The sequence below is a fragment of the Mesocricetus auratus genome, unplaced genomic scaffold, assembly GCF_017639785.1.
Source record: "Mesocricetus auratus isolate SY011 unplaced genomic scaffold, BCM_Maur_2.0 Super-Scaffold_100014, whole genome shotgun sequence".
Classification (NCBI taxonomy): domain Eukaryota; kingdom Metazoa; phylum Chordata; class Mammalia; order Rodentia; family Cricetidae; genus Mesocricetus; species Mesocricetus auratus.
Window position 1 is genome coordinate 16,110,371 of NW_024429197.1, and position 19,213 is coordinate 16,129,583.

The 19,213-nt window shown below is 39.2% G+C and overlaps 1 protein-coding gene across 4 annotated transcripts in view; it reads left to right on the plus strand.

The window, feature by feature from the left end:
- Zmym4 (zinc finger MYM-type containing 4) overlaps window positions 1–19,213 on the plus strand; it is a 119,293-nt gene that overhangs the window by 14,758 nt on the left and 85,322 nt on the right. For 3 of the 4 annotated variants that reach the window (XM_040756612.1, XM_040756611.1, XM_040756614.1), the window contains exon 2: window positions 17,550–17,595. Coding sequence is in view for 2 of the 4 variants with exons in the window: in XM_040756611.1 (XP_040612545.1) it covers window positions 17,550–17,595 (46 nt within the window). In the remaining 2 variants the exon portion in view is untranslated. Of the gene's footprint in view, window positions 1–17,549; window positions 17,596–19,213 lie in introns of those variants that run through there. The other variant, XM_040756615.1, reaches the window with a different exon arrangement.

Genomic DNA, 19,213 nt, shown 5'->3' on the forward strand with positions numbered 1-19,213 from the left:
GGGAATCTATATTTGTCATTTTGAGGCACCACAGGACTACCCTACCTACTTGCTGTACTGTTTTCATCCTGAGGAGTGTATGGAAACTACCGCCTCCCCATTTTATTGTGACTCAGATTTGCTTGCTTCCTTGTTGCTTTTGATTTTTGTAAAGACATCTTTAAAATTGATGTATATATATTTATTTATTTTAGCTTTACTTTAAAAAAAAAGATTTATTATGTATAGTGTTCTGCCTGCATGTGTAACTGCAAGACAGAAGAGGGCACCAAATCTCATTATCCCAGTGCTGGGATTAAAGCATATACCACTAGTGCCTGGCACATTTTTCTAGTAATATTGTTTAGTATCTTTGTGTCTATTGGTCACTGGTATACCCTATTTGTTAAAATGTCTATTTAAAGTCTTTGTCCTATGTCTAGTCCTTAACTGAGTTAGTTTTTATGCTGAATTGTGGAAATTTTTATATTCATTTTATACATGCTAAACTCTTCATGTTTGCTCAGCTAGTCTGGAATTTGTCAGCTCCCTTCTCAGTTTCCCAAGTGCTAGAATTATAGGCATATGCCACCATCACACCTAGTTTCTGGTTCTTTTTTTTTTTTAATTTGGTTTTTCGAGACAGGGTTTCTCTGTGGCTTTGGAGGCTGTCCTGGAACCAGCTCTTGTAGACCAGGCTGATCTCGAACTCAAGAGATCTGCCTAACTCTTCCTCCCAAGTGCTGGGACTAAAGGCGTGCACTACCACCGCCTGGCTAAGGCTGTTGAACTTTTAATAGGTGGTTTGTAATTATTTTCTTTCATCCCTGGGCTATATTTTCATTTTTGTGAACATATCTTTTGATGCACAGAAGCTTTGAAATGTTAACTTTTTTTTCCTTCTTTTCCTTTCGTTTTTTGATTTTCCGAGACAGGGTTTCTTTGTGTCTCCCTGGCTTTCCTGGAACTTATTCTATAGACTAGGCTGTCCTTGAATTTGCAGAAATCCACCTGCCTCTGCCCCCTAAGTGCTGGGACTAAAGGTGTGAGCCACCACTGCTAGGGTTGTGTTAACTTTTGTAGCATGTATTTTTGATGTCATTTATGAAATTATCACCAAGTCCAAATTCACTTAGATTTTCTTTTAAGAATTTAACTCAAGCCGGGGTGGTGGTGGTGGTGGTGGTGGGGTGCATGCCTTTAATCACAGCGCTCGGGAGGCCAGGTAGGTTAGGGGGATCTCGGAGTTCGAGGCCAGCCTGGTCTACAAAACAACACAGAGACACCCTGTCTTGAAAAATCCCAAAAAGAGAGATAACTTTCAGAGGTTAGTTCTTACCTATGGAGGCATTCTGGGACTGAATTCAGGCCATTATGCATTTACTGATCCTCAGAGAAACTTGGTGAAGTTGTGGTCTGAGATTATCCAATCAGTTCCTTATTTCCTACTCAATTTTGTGTCTGTATTTTGGTTATTTTGCCTTTCCTTACTTCAAGGTAGTAGTTTTTGTTTTTGTGTCAAGATATCTGTCTGAAAATTTCCTCTTTAAGGTCACTTAGAAAGGGAATAGAGCTCAGTGGCTAAAAACACTGGTTGTTCTTTAGCAGGACCCAGATTCAATTCCCAGAACCCACGTCGTGTCTTACAACTGCCTGTAAATCCATTTGTTTGGGATCTGGCACCCTCTTCTGGCCCCTGAGTGCACCTGGCACACATGTGATGCTTATATGTATGACGGCAAAATACACGCACGCAAGCACGCACACGTAATAAAAATTAAAATACCACCTAAAGGACCTAACAGTCACCAAATCTGTGCCTGACTTTCAGGGACATCTGCCTGTTGCTTTTCCTCTATGAATGTCCTATTATTTTCTATATCTGAATACTCATGACTCAGCTGAGAGTAGCTGCTGCTTTTTTTGTCTTTGTTTTCTGGTAAAGACTATTTCCTTAGCCTGCTTTCTTGCAAACTTTCTGTGTGTGTGTGTGTGTGTGTGTGTGTGTGTGTGTGTGTGTGTGTGTCTGTCTGTCTGTCTGTCTGTCTGTCTGTCTGTCTTGCATTCAGGTGCACATGTATGTACATGTGTGGAAACCAGAGATGATAATTGAGTATTGTTCCTCAGGAGCTGTTTTTCACCTTGTTTTTTAAGATAGGGTCTTTCTTTCATTGGCCTAGTGCATGCTACCTACCTGGCTCTTTTGTTTGTTTGTAGGTCCTGGGGCTCAGAATTCAGGTCTTCTTACCTACAAAGCAAGTATTTTACTGACTGAGCCATCTTCCCTGTGGTAATATTTAAAAATATATTATGTGATTTCCTTCCCTTTTCTTTTGTTTCTAAGAACTATTCCACCAAACTTTACAAGGGGTGGAGAGTGAGGTGGTGGTGGTGGTGAGCTAATGAGTATTAAACTTGCTTACTTACAGAGCATGAAGTTTGCTGGAGCATGGACCCCAAAGCAGCCATGCTGGAAATTCTTCACTCAGCATAGGATGATGGCTTTCTCCAAAGCTGAGTAGATGGAGCCTTTGCAGTTGACACTAGCCTATACACTCTGGCACCTCTGGAGACCCTGAGGCTATTTGCAATTAGGACTGTGTACAGATAGCTGGGAGGAGTGTCTGGAATCTGAGGTGAAGGTTCGGTGACTTTCCCTACCCTCTCCTTTGAAGGAATGTCAACAGTTGCTTTAAGCTTGATTGTGGTGAACTCTTGTAAGCAAGTGCAGCGATCTGATGAAAATGGCTGTTTTGTTTGGAAGCCTATTTAGGCATTTGCAGGGAATATATTAGTTGTTGGATATTAGGTATGTAGATTGTAGAGGATAAGTTCACTATTGTTTATGTCTCCTTAAGCCTCTGGTTTCCGTCTTCCATATAATACCAATTCAGCTTTATTAAATATAACTGTAATTGTCTATAAGTTTCTACCACCACCCAAAACCCTATGTTAACAGAACTCTGATTGAATATTTTTATGTGTAGCTCCTAGGATTCTATTCCTTCCCCTCTCTTTCAAGACAGGGTTTCTCTGTATAGAATTGGCTGTCCTGGAACTAGCTCTATAGACCAGGGTGGCCTCAAACTCACAGATATTCGTGTGTTTCTGCCTCCGAAGTGCTAGGATTAACGGCAAGTGCCACCACCATCCATTCCTTCCTTGCTCTCTCTTTTTTTTTTTTTTTTTGGTTTTTCGAGACAGGGTTTCTCTGCATTGTTTTGGAGCCTGTCCTGGAACTCACTTTGTAGACCAGGCTGGCCTCAAACTCACAGATATCTGCCTGTCTCTGCCTCCCGAGTGCTGGGATTAAAGGCGTGCACCACCAACGCTCGGATCTCCTCCTCTCCTTTTAATTTAAAGATATCATCTCCCTGAATATTCCAGACTGACCTTGAGTTTACCATGTAGCCAAGACTGGTCTTGATATTGGTTGTAGATCTAATGTAGTGGTTTTCAACCTGTGGTTCACAACCCCTTTTGGGGTCAAATGACCCTTTCACAGGGGTCAAGTATCAGATACCTTGCGTATCAGATATTTATACTATAATTCATAACAACAAAAAAAACAGTTAAGTTAACAATGAGGAGCTGGAGAGATAGATGGCTCAGTGGTTGAGAGTGCTGACTGCTCTTCCAGAGGTCCTGAGTTCAATTCCCAGCAACCACATGGTGGCTCACAATCATCTGTAATGAGATCTGGTGCCCTCTGCTGGTATGTGCAGACATACATGGAGGCAGGATGTTGTATTCATAATAAATAAATCTTAAAAATCTTAAATTTATAAATTTATAAATAAATTATAAATAAATAAATCTTAAAAAAAACTTCCCAAAGCACTAAACTCATAAAAAAAAAGAAGTTAGCAATGAAAATAATTATGGTTGGGTCATCACAACATGAGGAAGTATATTAAAGAGTTTGCAGCATCAAGAAAGTTGAGAACCACTGATCTAGTGGCAATAGGATTGTTAATCAGTTTTGAGGTGAATGAAAATCTGCAAAGCATTTATGTCACATAAAGATAAAAACCGAGGATTTTCAAGAAAAGGATAGCCTTCTTTCTTTCTTTCCTTTTTTTTTTTCTTTTTTCTTTTTTTGGTTGTTGTTTGTTTTTTGACAGACTTTCCCTGTGTAACAGTCCTAGATCTCCTGGCACTAGACTGTAGACCAGACTTGCCTCCAGCCCACAGAGATCCCCTTACCTCTTCCTTCCGAGTTCTGGGATTAAAGGTGTGAGCCACCACTGCCCCACAAGGATGACAGTTGTTATGTTCAGAAGGATAAGTTATTTCCACTGAAGGTTTGAAATTGTTAGTTTCATGCTGGTACAATCACTTGTATTTATTCTGTTCCATAGTCACATTCTTTCACAGCAATTGCTGTTACTCAGGTAAAAAAAAAAAACTCAAGTGAGACTGAATTATCCTGAATTGTAATTTAGCAGTTCATGTAATGAGCCCTGGGTGTTCTGGAACCAACATGTAGACCAGGCTGCCTTCAGACTTACAGAAATCTGTCTGTGTTTGGTTCCCAAGTGCTGGAATTAAAGGTGTGTATAAGTTTGTTTGCTTGTTTGTTTTTTTGGTTTCGAAACAGGGTAGAGTTTTTTTTTAAAGGTAACCATTCTTTAAGTATACAGTGTTCTGCCTGCATGTATGCCTGCAGGCTAGAAGAGGGCACTGGATCTCATTACAGATGGTTGTGAGCCACCATGTGGTTGCTGGGAATTGAACTCAGGACCTCTGGAAGAACAGCCAGTGCTCTTAACCTCTGAGCCATCTCTCCAGCCCGAGTTTGTTTGTTTCTAAGTTTATGGTAAATAGTCCTCTGTTCTTGAGTGTTATCTGGGTTGAGCTAATATACCTAAATTTATTTTCTTCTACACCTGCTCAAGAATATATAGGGAACTCTTCTCAAGTAGTAGACTTTGTAGTCAGTGTTACTACTTTAACAGTGAAGTGTCGTTCTGTGTGCTTGTTTCACTTGCCATGTAATCATACCCAATTACAGGTGGTAGTGAGGTCAGCTTTAATGCCTCTGCACATCAGGATTATTACCACTCTTGTTGCTGTTTGAGTTCTGTATTATAGCCCAAGGATACAGAACAGTCAGTTTACAGTTCCAATTTGTCTGTCTCTTGTGATTACAGTCAGAGGGCAGAAAGCATATAGTATTTGAATATGGAAAGTTTAATATCTAGAGTTAGAAAAGTTGGGCAAGGGAAATGCATACCTGTAGTCCCAGCACTTGGGAGGTGGAGGCAAGTCTGAGCTACTTGAGTTCAGTCAGCCTGGACTGCATAAGACTCTGTCTCAATCCTCTACCCCCAACAAGGTATAATTAGGAAACAGCAATGAACAAGTAACTTTAAGATATAAATAGAACTCTAAAGGATATAAAATAGTAGGTTTTATATGATGACAGGTAGCTGCCGCTTTAGCTAGGACTGAGGTAGAGTAGCAAAGCTGGAGTGCATTTGGACAACGCCTGACTTAGTAGTTTTAAGTCTTAGATTCCAGTCTTGTTGGAGAGTGTGAGGTCCACTGGATGCTGGAGAAGTTTGAGATTCTACAGACTTTTGTTGGCAAGCATGAAATCTCCCACCAGGGTGCTACTAAAAAGCTACTTAACTGAATTTGGCTAAGTCATCAGTTGGGATTGGCAGAATTCTTTTGCAGCTTCCGCCCATATCAGGGACTGCTGAAATTGGTGAATAGTTGCTCTCTGGAGGGTCTAGAAATTTGTGAGTAAACTACTTGAATGCATGTGAGAAACACTGACCTAGTGGGGAGTTGGTCTCTGGGAAGGCCATTATTGGAGTAAGGTAAGGACAGTCTAATGGGAAGAGAAGAGTATTCTTCTAAATGCTGTTTACTTGTAAAATTTTACCCTTTGCCAGCTAGGAAAGGGCTAATTCTGTTACATAAAGCAAGGCAGAGAAGAATAGCTTTCAAGTTGAGAAATTGATATGTATCTGATCCATCATGCCTTTACATTTATTAAGGTTGCTCCTAATTTCACATCTTTTTTTTTTTTACGAGACAGGGTTTCTCTGTATTGGTTTGGAGGCTATCGGTCCAGCCCGGCCTCGAACTCACAGAGATCCGTCTGCCTCTGCCTCCCGAGTGCTGGGATTAAAGGCGTGCGCCACCACCGCCCAGCTAATTTCACATATTTTAGCAAGTAGTCTACTACTAAGCTATTTCCCCCATACCAGAAATCTCATGTTTCAAAAGGTAATTCTTTGGGCTGGAGAGATGACTCAGAGGATAAGAGGATTACCTGTTCTTCCAGAGGTCCTGAGTTCAATTCCCAGCAACCACATGGTAGCTCACAACCATCTGTGTAATCTGGTGCCCTCTTCTGACCTGTGGGCATACAGAATATGCTATATACTTAATAAATAAATGTTTTTTTTTAAGTAATTTTTTTTTGAGACAGGGTATTACTATGTAGCCTTGGCTGACCTGGAACTCATTGTCATTGTGTAAATCAGCCTGACCTCCAATTCATGTCTCTTACTTTTTTTTTTTTTTTTTTTTTTTTTTTTGGTTTTTTGAGACAGGGTTTCTCTGTAGCTTTGGAGGCTGTCCTGGAATTAGCTCTTGTAAACCAGGCTGGTCTCGAACTCACAGAGATTCGCCTGCCTTGCCTCCTGAGTGCTGGCATTAAAGATGTGAGTCACCACTGCCCGGCATGTCTCTTCCTCTTGAGTGCTGGGATGAATTATACTTTTTGTATACCAATAGCAAGCAGTAGAAAGAAAATACTTTTTTTCAGTTATATATATTGCAATAGGAAACAAAAGTGTGAATGATTCACAAAATAATAGTAAACTCTGGACACTAACAAGCTATACAAAAAAAAAAAAGACCTAAATAAATGGATAAGACTCTCATGTTCATTGATTATCATAGTATTCAGTATCTGAATTGATTAATGGGTAAAATATTACACTACTTGTAAGATACAAATTTAAGTTTCATCTCTGCCATGTGGAGAACTTGAAAGTAGTTCTTCCTATTTCAGTATTTAAAATATATAAATTGGGGCTGAAGAGATGGCTCAGAGGTTAAGAGCACTGACTGCTCTTCCAGGGGTCATGAGTTCAATTCCCAGCAACCACATGATGCCTCACAACCATCTGTAATGAGATCTGGTGCCCTCTTCTAGCATGTAGGCAGACTACTGTATATGTAATAAATAAATCATATATATATATATATATATATATATATATATATATATATATATATATCCGGAACGGTGGTGGTGCACGCCTTTAGTCCCAGCACCTGAGATGCAGAGGCAGGTAGATCTCTGTATTTGAGGCCAGCCTGGTCTACTGAGTGAGTGCCAGGATAGGCTCCAAAACTACACAGAGAAACCCTGTCTTAACCCCCCCCCCACCCCAAAGAATACATCATGATGAAAAATTTAAGAACATTTTTATCTGTCTTTAAATTTTTTATAGCACACTAATTGAAAATCTCTGAATTACAGAAAGTTTATCTTATGAAGATTTCTTTCAGAATAATTTATATTACTATGACAGTTGTGAAAAAGAGGGTTGGAGAGTAGAAATGACCATAAAAACTATGCAGACAATGGAGACATTTGTAACTATTATATACATACATCATAATAATTCATGCAAAAATGTCTACTAATGTGCTCATTTGTGAATTGTTACAATAGCAAACATAAAATTACCCTATTTTATGAGCTAAAACCAAGATAGTATGTATTGTATATATTAAAGGATGAGTTCGAGGCATATATTCCAAATTATTGATAATTACTTGAGGAGTTATATGGTCAGCATTCAGATAACATTTAAAATTTTAGAAATGTAGTAGTCTTTAGTCTTTGATAGTTTCATACATGGCAATCACAGTACCTTCAAAAGTTTTTATTATTTTTATTTTTTAAATAGATTTATTTATCATGTATATAATGTTGGCATCAGATCTCATTATAGATTTTTTTTTTTTGGTCTCTCTGTGGCTTTGGAGGCTGTTCTGGAACTCACTCTGTAGACCAGGCTGGCCTCGAACTCACAGAGATCCGCCTGCCTCTGCCTCCTGAGTGCTGGGATTAAAGGCGTGTGCCACCAACGCCTGGCTATAGATGGTTTTAAACCACCATGTGATTGCTAAATTCAGGACCTCTGGATGAACTGCCAGTACTCTTAACCTCTGAGCCATTTCTCTAGCCCCCTTTACTATTTATTTTTTGAGACAGTTTATTAGTGTGTAACCTTGGCTGTCTTGAAACTACGTAGACCAGGATGGCCTCTAACTCATAAAGATCCCCTATCAATGCTTTTAGAGTTCGAGATTAAAAGTATGTGCCACCATGTCTGGCTATACATTCTCTTCTCTCTCTCTCTCTCTCTCTCTCTCTCTCTCTCTCTCTCTCTCTCTCTCTCTCTCTCTCTCTCTCTCTCTCTCTCTCTCCCTTCTCTCTCCCTCTCTCTCACCCACCCACCCAACCACACCTACCCACCCTACAACACACACATATTCAAATTTATTCATTTTATTTATTTATTTATTTATTTTTCAGTTTAAATTTAGATACGAAATAAGGTTGCTTCACAAGTCAGTTCCAGGTCCCTCTCCCTTTCCCTCCCCTCCTCCCGTGCCCTCCCCCCAACCCACCCTATTCATTTTATTTTTATGTGTATATTGTGTAATTGTTTTGTCTGCATACATGTTCACCTGGCACCTGTAGAAGCTAGAAGAGGGTGTTGCATACTCAGGGACTGGAGTTATAGATGGTTGTGAGCTACCTCGTGAATGATGGGAATCAAAATTAGGTACTTTGGAAGTGTTTTTAATCACTGAGCCAAGTTTCCAGCCCCTAAACAATGTACTTTGATCAATCATATCCACCCCTAGTGTTCCATTACTACTTCTTCATCACCATTCATGTCCTTTCTTCTCTTAGGAACTCACTGAGTCTAATCAGTAATGGCTAGAGAAATACCCAGAGGTCCTGAGTTCAATTTCTAGCAACCACATGGCGACTCACAACCATCTATAATGAGATCTGGTACCCTCTTCTGGCATATAGGTACTATATACATAATAAATAAATAAATCTTTAAAAAATTCTACTTCATTTCTATTGGGAAACTTCTCAAATAGAGCTAGCTTTTTTTAAAAAAAAAATGCCTGTTAGGATGCATATTAATTTTTATTGGCTTGATCTTGAACTCTGTATAGCTGTAGTAAGTTCATGAATGTAATGGTTATGCTAAGTAATGTCAAAAATTTTAACACTGGGTTGGTAAGCTAGTTGACTGTGTAAAGGTGCCTGATACAAAGCCACAACCTAAGCCCAGTCCCGAGAACAAACATTCTGAAAGGAGAACTAGCTCTTGAAAATTGTCCTCTTAATTGCCTAACGTTCTCATAAACAAAACATTTTTTTTTAGGCAAAACTATAGCAAAATTTGGTGGAAGAAGCTCATGAGATTGCTCACTGTGTAAAAAAAGTATCCATATAAAAAGGCCCATGTAGATATATATAGCACACGCCTATAGTAGGCAGAGGCAGGCAGATCTCTGGGTTCAAGACCAGTCTGGTCTATAGAATGAGTTTTAACAGTTATAACTGTTTTTGTTTTGTTTTTTTTTTGGTTTTTCGAGACAAGGTTTCTCTGTGGCTTTGGAGGCTGTCCTGGAACTCGCTCTGTAGACCAGGCTGGCCTCGAACTCACAGAGATCCGCCTGCCTCTGCCTCCCGAGTGCTGGGATTAAAGGCGTGCGCCACCAACGCCCGGCTAACAGCTATAACTGTTATATTTATACTGCTGGCCTATACAGAGCAGCAGTAAGCAAGGTAGAAGGGGAGATTTCCCAACTCATGAAAATTGTCCTCTGACTGCCAAGCACAGTGGTATACATGTCCTTGTACACTAATAATATAAAACAGGTGGGAAAGAATACCTATGACCTTTGAGATTTGAGATACTAAGAGGGGTTGGAAAGATGGCTCAGCAGGTAAGAGTGGGTACTACTCTTGCAAAGGGCCCAAGTGAGTTTCTAGTACCCATGTAGGTGACTTAAAGCCTTCTGTAATGTAACTTCAACTCCAGGGGATCTGATTCTCTTTCTGGTCTTCCTGGGCATGTACATATGTGGCATACATCCACACACAATAATAATAATAAAATCCTTTTCCCCTCATGACTTACTGTAGTTCTTAAGTTTGTTTCTAGTTTCCCTCCCTGTTTTGGGTGGTTCTGAGTTTCATATCCAGGTCCTTGCAATTGCCAGACAAGCCAGGAAAGCATGTTTACTACTTTTCCACAATCTCAGCACCTCAAACCTTTTGTATGTATTTTTGTGAATTGGAATTTTGTGGGGGTTTTGGTATGGGGGTTTGGATCTAGTGCTTCACACAAAGTAGGCAGATGTTCTAATACTGAGCTCTATCACCCAGCTTTCTTTTTACTTAAGGATTTTAAAAATATTTTTGTGTATGTGTGTGTAAGTGCCTTGTGTGCACATTCACTCACATGTAGAAATCAGAAAGCACTATTGCCCTATTTGCATATATGCCTGCATGACAGAAGAGGGTAACAGATCTCATTAATAAATGGTTGTAAGCCATCATATGGTTTTTGGGAATTGAACTTGGGACCTCTGAAGAGCAGCCAGTGCTCTTAACCTCTGAGCCATCTTTTTTAATAGAAAATGTTTTTTCTATCAAATATATTCTGATCAAGGTTTCACCTCATTTCCTCTCAGATTCTTCCCACTTCCCCACCCATCTTGCTCCAGTGCTGCCTTTCTTTATTTAGAAAAAGAACAGGCATAGGAAACAAGCCAGAATTTTTAAAACAAAACAAAGAAAAATCATAAGAAGTATATAGTCGGGCCGGGCGTTGGTGGCGCACGCCTTTAATCCCAGCACTCGGGAGGCAGAGGCAGGCGGATCTCTGTGAGTTCGAGACCAGCCTGGACTACCAAGGGAGTTCCAGGACAACCTCCAAAGCCACAGAGAAACCCTGTCTCGAAAAAAAAAAAAAGAAAAAAAAAAAGTATATAGTCACCGAGAGACACATCCATATACAACAAAGCCCATAAAAACACAAAATTGGAAACCATAACATACAAGCAAAAGACCAGTAAGGACAAAAAAAATGCCCAAACAAAGCAATATGAGATAGAAAATCTCCAAACATCAATTGAATTGTATTTTGTGTTGGCCATCAATTGCTGGGCATAAAGTGTCTTTTGTATATCTGTGAAACGCAGTTGGAAAAGACTAATTTTTCCTTTGCAAGTGAAGTCAGTAGGAGATAGCTCATATCCATTTCCTCTCTAAACACTAGAATTCCATCTGGGTTGCTTGTGTGCATGCCCTAAGCATGTTGCCACAGACTGTGTGAGTACATGTCCATTAGTTCTTTTGTGTCTGCAAGACCCTGTTTCTTTGGTGTCCTTCATCCCCTCTGGCTCCTAGCACCTTTCTGCTTCCTCTTTTGCATAGATCTCTGGGCTCTTAGGAGAGGGGTTTGACATCCCATGTATGACTCAGTAGTCTAAAGTCTTTCCCTCTGCACGTTGTGTAGTTGAGGTTCTCTGTGTTTGTCCTGTCTACTGCAGGAGGAAACTCTGATAATGGATGAATGAGACACTGATGGTTATAGTGGAATGTTTCTGCATATTACATGTTACCGTATGTGCATTTGTTTACACATTTACATATGTTACTGGCTGGATTTTCCATGAGGGAGACTGTGGTTATTTTCCTTTTTGAGATTTGTGTGTAGGGCTAGAGAGATGGCTCAGTGGTTAAGAGATTGTGTGGCCATCCATTTTCTTGAAATTTTAAAATGTCTTTAGAGTTGAATAGTGTTCCATTTTATATATACACCAGATTTTCATTATCCATTTGTCTGTTGATGAACAGATAGGTTAAGTCTGAGTCTTTGCTCTCATGAATATAGCATTAATAAACATGGGTTTGCAGATATCTCTATGGTAGGATATGGAGTTCTTTGGGCATATGAGAGTGAGATAGGTAGGTTATATGATAGTTTTGTTTTAAAATTTTTGAGTAATATCCAAACTCTCCCACATTGCTATATGAATTTGTAGCTCAACAACAGTGAACAAGGGTTCTTTCCATAGCCTCTCCAACATTTGTTGTCATATTTGTCGATGGTAGACAGCCATCTGACTGGGGTGTGGAACTGTCTCAAAGTAGGTTTGTTTTGTTTTTGGAGACAGGGTTTCTTTGTGTATCCTTGGCTGTTTGGAACTAGCTCTGTAGACTAGGCTGGCTTCAAAATCACAGAGATCTACCTGCCTCTGCCTCCTGAATGTTGGGACTAAAGGCATGTGCTACCACTGCCTGACTTTTTTTTTTTTTTTTTTTTTGGTTTTTTGAGACAGGGTTTCTCTGTAGCTTTGGAGGCTGTCCTGGAACTCACTTTGTAGACCAGGCTGGCCTTGAACTCACAGAGATCCGCCTGCCTCTGCCTCCCGAGTGCTGGGATTAAAGGCGTGAGCCACCACCGCCTGGCTATTTTTATAATTTTTAAAATGTATTCTCTCATATTACATCCCAACCATAGTTTCCCCTCCTTCCTCTCCTCTCAGTCCTGTGTCAATATCTCCCTCCCCAAGGTGTTTTAATTATCATTTCCTTGATGACTAGGGATATTGAACAGTTTTTAAAAATGCCTATTGGCCTTTTGTATGCACACATGTGTGTTTGTGTGTTTTATTTTGTTTTTATTTGTTTGTTTTAAGACAGGGTTTTTCTGTGTAGCCCTGACTATCCTGGAACTTGTTTTGTAGAGTAGGTTTCCTTAGAACTTAACAGATCTGCCTACCTCTGCCTCCTAAAGCTGGGACTAAAGGTGTTGAGCCTCCATGCCTGGCAGCCTTGTTGTTTTACATATGGGTCCTTTATTGTATTCCATGGTCTGCCAGTTTACTTTTATGCCAGTACCAGACTGTTTATCACTATAGCTTTATAGTATAATTTGAGATCAGGTACTAAAATATCACCAGTGGTATTCCTATTCCTTAAGATTGCTTTGACTATTTGTGATTTTTGTGGTTTTATGTGAATTCTTGTATTTTTTTCTAAGCCTCTGAAATATGACATTGGGATTTGGCTAGGTATTGCATCAAACCTGTAAATTAATGTAGGTAGTATAGCCATTTCACAATATTAATTCTATCAATCTATATTTATTCTACCAATCCAGAAACATGGAATATCTCCATTATCTAGCATCTTCTGTGTTTTCCTTTCTCAGTTTTTTTTTTTTTTGTTTTTTTTTTTTTTTTGTTTTTTTGTTTTTTTTTTTGGTTTTTCGAGACAGGGTTTCTCTGTATTGTTTTGGAGGCTGTCCTGGAACTCACTCTGTAGACCAGGCTGGCCTTGAACTCACAGAGATCTGCCTGCCTCTGCCTCCCGAGTGCCCTTTCTCAGTATTTTAAAGTTTTTCTTTTTAAAAGTCTTTCATTTCTCTGGTTAACTATATTCCTAAATATTCTTGTGGGGGGGCATTATTTTGAATGGAATATTTTTTCCTAATTTATTTTCATTTTTTTTAATTTAAAGATGTATTTATTTATTTTGTATTCCGTGTTCTGCCTTTACATATGCCTTCAGGCCAGAAGAGGGCATCAGATTTCACTACAGATGATTGTAAGCCACCATGTGGTTTCTGGGAATCGAACTCAGGACGTCTGGAAGAACAGCCAGTGCTGTTAACCTCTGAGCCATCTCTCCAGCTCCCCTAATTTCTTTTCTTAAGAATATTTATTTTTTGTGTATGAATACTTTGGTTGCATATATGTATACACATCTGGTGACCAAAGAAGGCAGAAGAGGATATCCAGTCCTCTGGAAGTGCAACAAGAGTTCTAAACTACTAAGCCATCTCTCACCCTTTAATTTCTTTTCTTGACAGTAGACTATTGGTATAAATGAAGGCTACCTTTTTTGTTGTTGTTGTTGTTGTTTTAATATTGACTTTGTATCCTGCCACTTTATCGTATTTAATAGATCCAAGTGTTTCCTAATAGACTTGGTCTTAAGAATTATGTCACCTACAAATAGGGATAGTTTGACCTTCCATTTTTATCCTTTTTATGTGTTCCTCTTGTTTAATTGATGTAGTTAAGACTTTGAGTGTTACATAGTGAACATCCTTGTCTCATTCCTGATGTGAGAGTAAATGCTCTCAGTTTGCATTTAATATATTGTCTGTAGGTTTGTTTATATGGCTTTTATTAATTTATGGTGTGTTTCATTTATCCCCTTTTTTGGGGGGTGTTTCAAGACAGGATTTCTTTGTAGCTTTAGAGACTGTCCTGAAACTCGCTCTGTAGAAGACACTGCCCTCAAACTCAGAGGTCCGCCTGCCTCTGCCTCCCAAGTGCTGGGATTAAAAGGCACTTGCCACCTCTGCCAGGCTGTTTCATGTATTCTTAAAGTCTCCAAAACCTTTTAAAATTTATTTTTATTATTTAGTTTTTTTTATGTGTAAGGGTGTTTTATTTCCATGTCTATGTACTGTGTGCCTGCAGAGGCCAGAAGAGGGCATCAAGCCCCCCCCCAATCCCCTGGAACTGGAGTTACAGATGGTCATGAGCCACTTATGGGTTCTGGGAATTGTGCCTAGGTCTTCTGGAACCAGTGCTCTTGACCACTGAACCATCTCCTCAGTATCCCTCTCCCCTTTTTGAGACAAGGTCTTACTATGTAGCTCTGGCTGGCCTGGAACTCCCTGTGTAAACCAGGCTGACATGGAACTCACAGATTGGCTTGCCTCTGCTTCTTGAGTGGTCTGATTAAAGGGGTATGCCAACAAACCCAACTCTAAAAGTCTGCAAAACTTTGATTATGAAGGCTTTATGTATGTATGTTCAACCAACCATAGGTTGGTTCAAAATTACTTGTGTGTGTGTGTGTGTGTGTGTGTGTGTATGTATGTATGTATGTATGTATGTATGTATGTATGTATGTATGTGAGTATGTGAGTGTGCCTTTCAGAGGCCAAGAAGAGGGTGTTGGGTGCCCTGGAGCTGGAGGTACAAATAGATGTAAATACTCAGTTGAGGTGCTGGGACCAAACTGCAGTCCTGGAAGACCCATGAGTGCGCCTGCCCCCTCATCCATCTCTCTCTCTCTCTCTCTCTCTCTCTCTCTCTCTCTCTCTCCCTCCCTCCCTCCCTCCCTCCCTCCCTCCCTCCCTCCCTCCCTCCCTCCCTCCCTCCCTCCCAAAAATAGGTTCTTCTTTTTTTAAAAAATAATTTATGTTTTATTTTATGTGTATTGTGTTTTGCCTGCATGTATGTCTATGCGAGGATGCCACATTCCCATGTAGTTGGAGTTACAGAGAGTTGTGAACTGCTGTGGGTACTGGTAATTGAGCCTAGGTCCTTTGGAAGAGCAGTTAATGCTCTTAACTGCTGTGTCATCTCTCTAGTTCCTGCTGTTGATTTCTTGAATACTTTGTAAAAAAAGATAATCTTACTTGAAATGTGCTAATATTACTTAGGATATACTTCCCCTGTGTAAGTCTCAGTTCCTTTTTCTACCACATACAATTGTATCTGATGATCTGGGAGATAGAAATAATGGGTCCAGTATTTCTGATACATTTTATCATAAGCATTCTAAGAGGAGGGTGATATTGTCAAAACACTGTGTAAATGTATGCAACTAGTCATTTACATAGAAATGAGTGCAGCACACTGCTCCTAGGATACAATGAAGTTTACTAAAGTACTATTTATGGTAGAATTATTATTACTATTATTGTTATTAATATTATTTTATTTTTTTGTTTATCAAGTCAGGGTTTCTTTGTGTAGCCCTGGCTGTCCTGGAACTCACTTTATAGGCTAGACTGGTCTTGAACTCACAGAGATGTCCCTGCCTCTGCCTCCCAAGTGCTGGGAATAAAGGCATGTACCACCAATCTTGGCTGTTCTTATTCCTAAGAAACTTTGCTTATTTATTTATTTATTTATTTACTTACTTATTCATTTATTTTTGGGTTTTTCAAAAAGGCTTTGGAGGCTGTCCTGGAACTAGCTTTTGTAGACCAGGCTGGTCTCGAATTCAAGAGATCCACCTGCCTCTGCCTCCTGAGTGCTGGGATTAAAGGCATGCACCACCACTGCCCTTCTGTAGATTTCTTTACTTTTCCCTATTTTTTAAAATATTTTTAAGATTTATTTATTATGTATAGAGTATTCAGCCTTGGATGCCAGAAAAGGGCACCAGATCTCATTATAGATGCTTGTGTGCCAACATACGGTTACTGGGAATTGAACTCAGGATCCCTGGAAGAGCAGTCAGTGCTCTTAACCTCTGAGCTATCTCTCCAGCCCACTTTTCCCTATTTTTTATACTTTATAATTCTTTATATGAAAACATTTTATTGCATTGACTAGTAGTTTTACTTACTTACTTATTTACTTATTTATTTATTGAGACAGGGTTTCTCTGTGTAGTCCTAGCTGTGCGTTCTGGAACTTGTTCTGTAGACCAGGCTGGCCTTGAATTAACAGAAATCCACCTGCCTCTGCCTCCCTGAGTGCTGGGACTAAAGGTGTGTGCCACCGCTGCCTGTCTGACTAGTAGTTTTAGAACAAGGTAAATTGGTAATCAAAGTACCATTGTAATAATAAGTGATAAATAATTGATGTCGCTTGCCATCTTCAGTTAATTATTAATGGATATCAGGAGTTTTGATAACATCAGTATGTTGTAGGTAAGATTTCTATGTGGTTGATTAATTATGGGAAGTATAGTTGGATAGTAAAGGACATGTAGGAGCCAAGTATTTCCTGTTTTTAATGTTTCCTTATTAAATTTGAAGTTTCTAGTGTATTAAATATATGGTGCTTTATGTACTTTGTTAAACTCCCAGAAAATACTTGTGAAAAACACAAATGGTCAAATAACATGGTTATATAGCATTAATTTGGAGTATACTATTAAACACTAAAAGTTGCTCTATAAAGCTGGGCGGTAGTAGCACACGCCTTTAACCCCAGCACTCGGGAGGCAGAGGCAGGCAGATCTTTGTGAGTTCAAGGCCAGCCTGGGCTACAGAGGGAGTGCCAGGATAGGCTCCAAAGCTACACAGAGAAACCCTGTCTTGAAAAACCGAAAAAAAGAAAAAAAAAGTTGCTCTATATTGAAATGTACAAAGGTGACTCTGACATCAGTTCATATAGATTCTCTGATTCTGGCCGTGTTCTTCCATTAAGTCTCTTTGGGAAATGCTTGCCTGCCGTTGTTGCAGCTCATGCTTGAAATCCCAGCTCTTGGAAGGCTAAAGTAGAGAAGACTACCATGAATTCCAGGAATAACCTCTGCTTCCCTTCCACTTGCTGTCTGTTTTAGAGGTTTAGAATTACCTGAGACTTGGCTCTACTTCTGTCTTAGGCCCTACATACCCAACAGTAGCTATCACTGTAACATGGTTGGCTTTGGGGAGTAGAGAGGGATTCCAAAAAGTAAGATTGAAATATTTGAGAATAATATTATTTTTTTCTCTTTTTATTTTCAGTTTGAACAGAAAAGTGATGCAGTTTATGATGAAATTGTAGAGAACTGTAAGTACTATTTGAGAAGAACATGACTGTCTTCTTCAGTTAGGTTAAGTCTGGATTCAGCATTTAACCTTTAGAGTGTTTAGTTAATTGTGCGATGGTCAAGTTTGGTTTATCCTCAGTGTCTTTAAGTTGAGGTGTTTAGATTCTTTATTTTTTAGTAAATCTTCTTTCAGTTTTTATTGTGTTAAAACATAGCAGTCCTTTGTGCTGATATGGATTGTATAGTTTGCATTTACCTTTTTTTTTTTTTACTTGCAGGTTTTTACTTTGCAGTCTTTTTAGATGCTATGTGATAGATTATAAAAGTAATACATCCAATTACAGTACAAAATAAATAAAGTAGAAAGTAAACATCTTCATTACTATTTTCAAAAGATTTAACTAGCTTTAAGAGTTTTAATATATATCTTTCCAGACTTTTTCTGTGAATATATACATTTATATGGTATATGAGGTTTATGTTCAGGAACCACATGAATATTATTCCTGCTTTTTTTCATTCAACTGTATAGATATTTTCTCTGTCAGTGGTTATAGACCTGTTGTATATATCTTTTTCATTGCTACTGGGTATTTAATTATGGGGCTGTAATCAGCTTCTCTTTTATAAACATATGAACAATTTAAAATTTTTTATTATAAACAATACTGAATATGTTTCCTATATATATGTATATATAGTTTATTTGTTCAAGTATATCTGTAGGATAAATACTAAAAGATCTTAAGTACATCTTTAATTCCAGCACTGGGGGAGGCAGAGGCATCTGAATCTCTATGGGTTTGAGGCCAGCTTGGTCTACAAAGTGAGTTCCAGGACAGTCGGCGCTGTTACGCACAGAAATTCTGCCTCAAAAAACCAGAAGATCCTAAGGAGCCCAACATAAAACTCTTAATTCGGGCCTGGAGAGATGGCTCAGAAATTAAGAGCACTGGCTATTCTTCCAGAGGTCCTGAGTTCAATTTCCAGCAACCACATGATGGTTCACAACCATCTATACTGGGATCTGATGTCCTCTTCTGGCATAAAGGTAGACATGAAGCTAGAGCTCTCATACATAAAATAAATAAATAAAATCTTTAAAAAAACAAAACAACAAAAAAACCCTCTGAATTCATGCAAAAATTTTTTTTGTTTTTGTTTTTGAGACAGGGTTTCTTTGTGTGGCTTTGGTGCCTGTCCTGGAACTCTCTCTATAAACCAGGCTGGCCTCAAACTCACAGAGATCTCTTGCCTCTGTCTCCCGAGTGCTGGAATTAAAGGTGTGTGGCACCACCACCCTATTTGAAAAATATTTTTGCCAATTTTGTCAGACACAAAATCCACCAACAAAAATCAGTACCTTTTTATGTATTAACCAATGTTAAACTTGCCAAGAGAAAGGAAACAAATCTCATCCATGATAGCTTCAAAATAAAATCAGAGCCAAGCCAACTCCAGGAATAATCAAGAGTGCTGGGTGGTGGCGGTGCACACCTTTAGTCCCAGCACTTGGGAGGCAGAGGCAGGTGGATCTCTGTGAGTTTGAGGCCATCCTGGTCTATAGAGTGAGTTCCAGGACAGGCTCCAAAGCTACAGAGAAACCCTGTCTTGAAAAACAAAAACAAAAAGACAAGA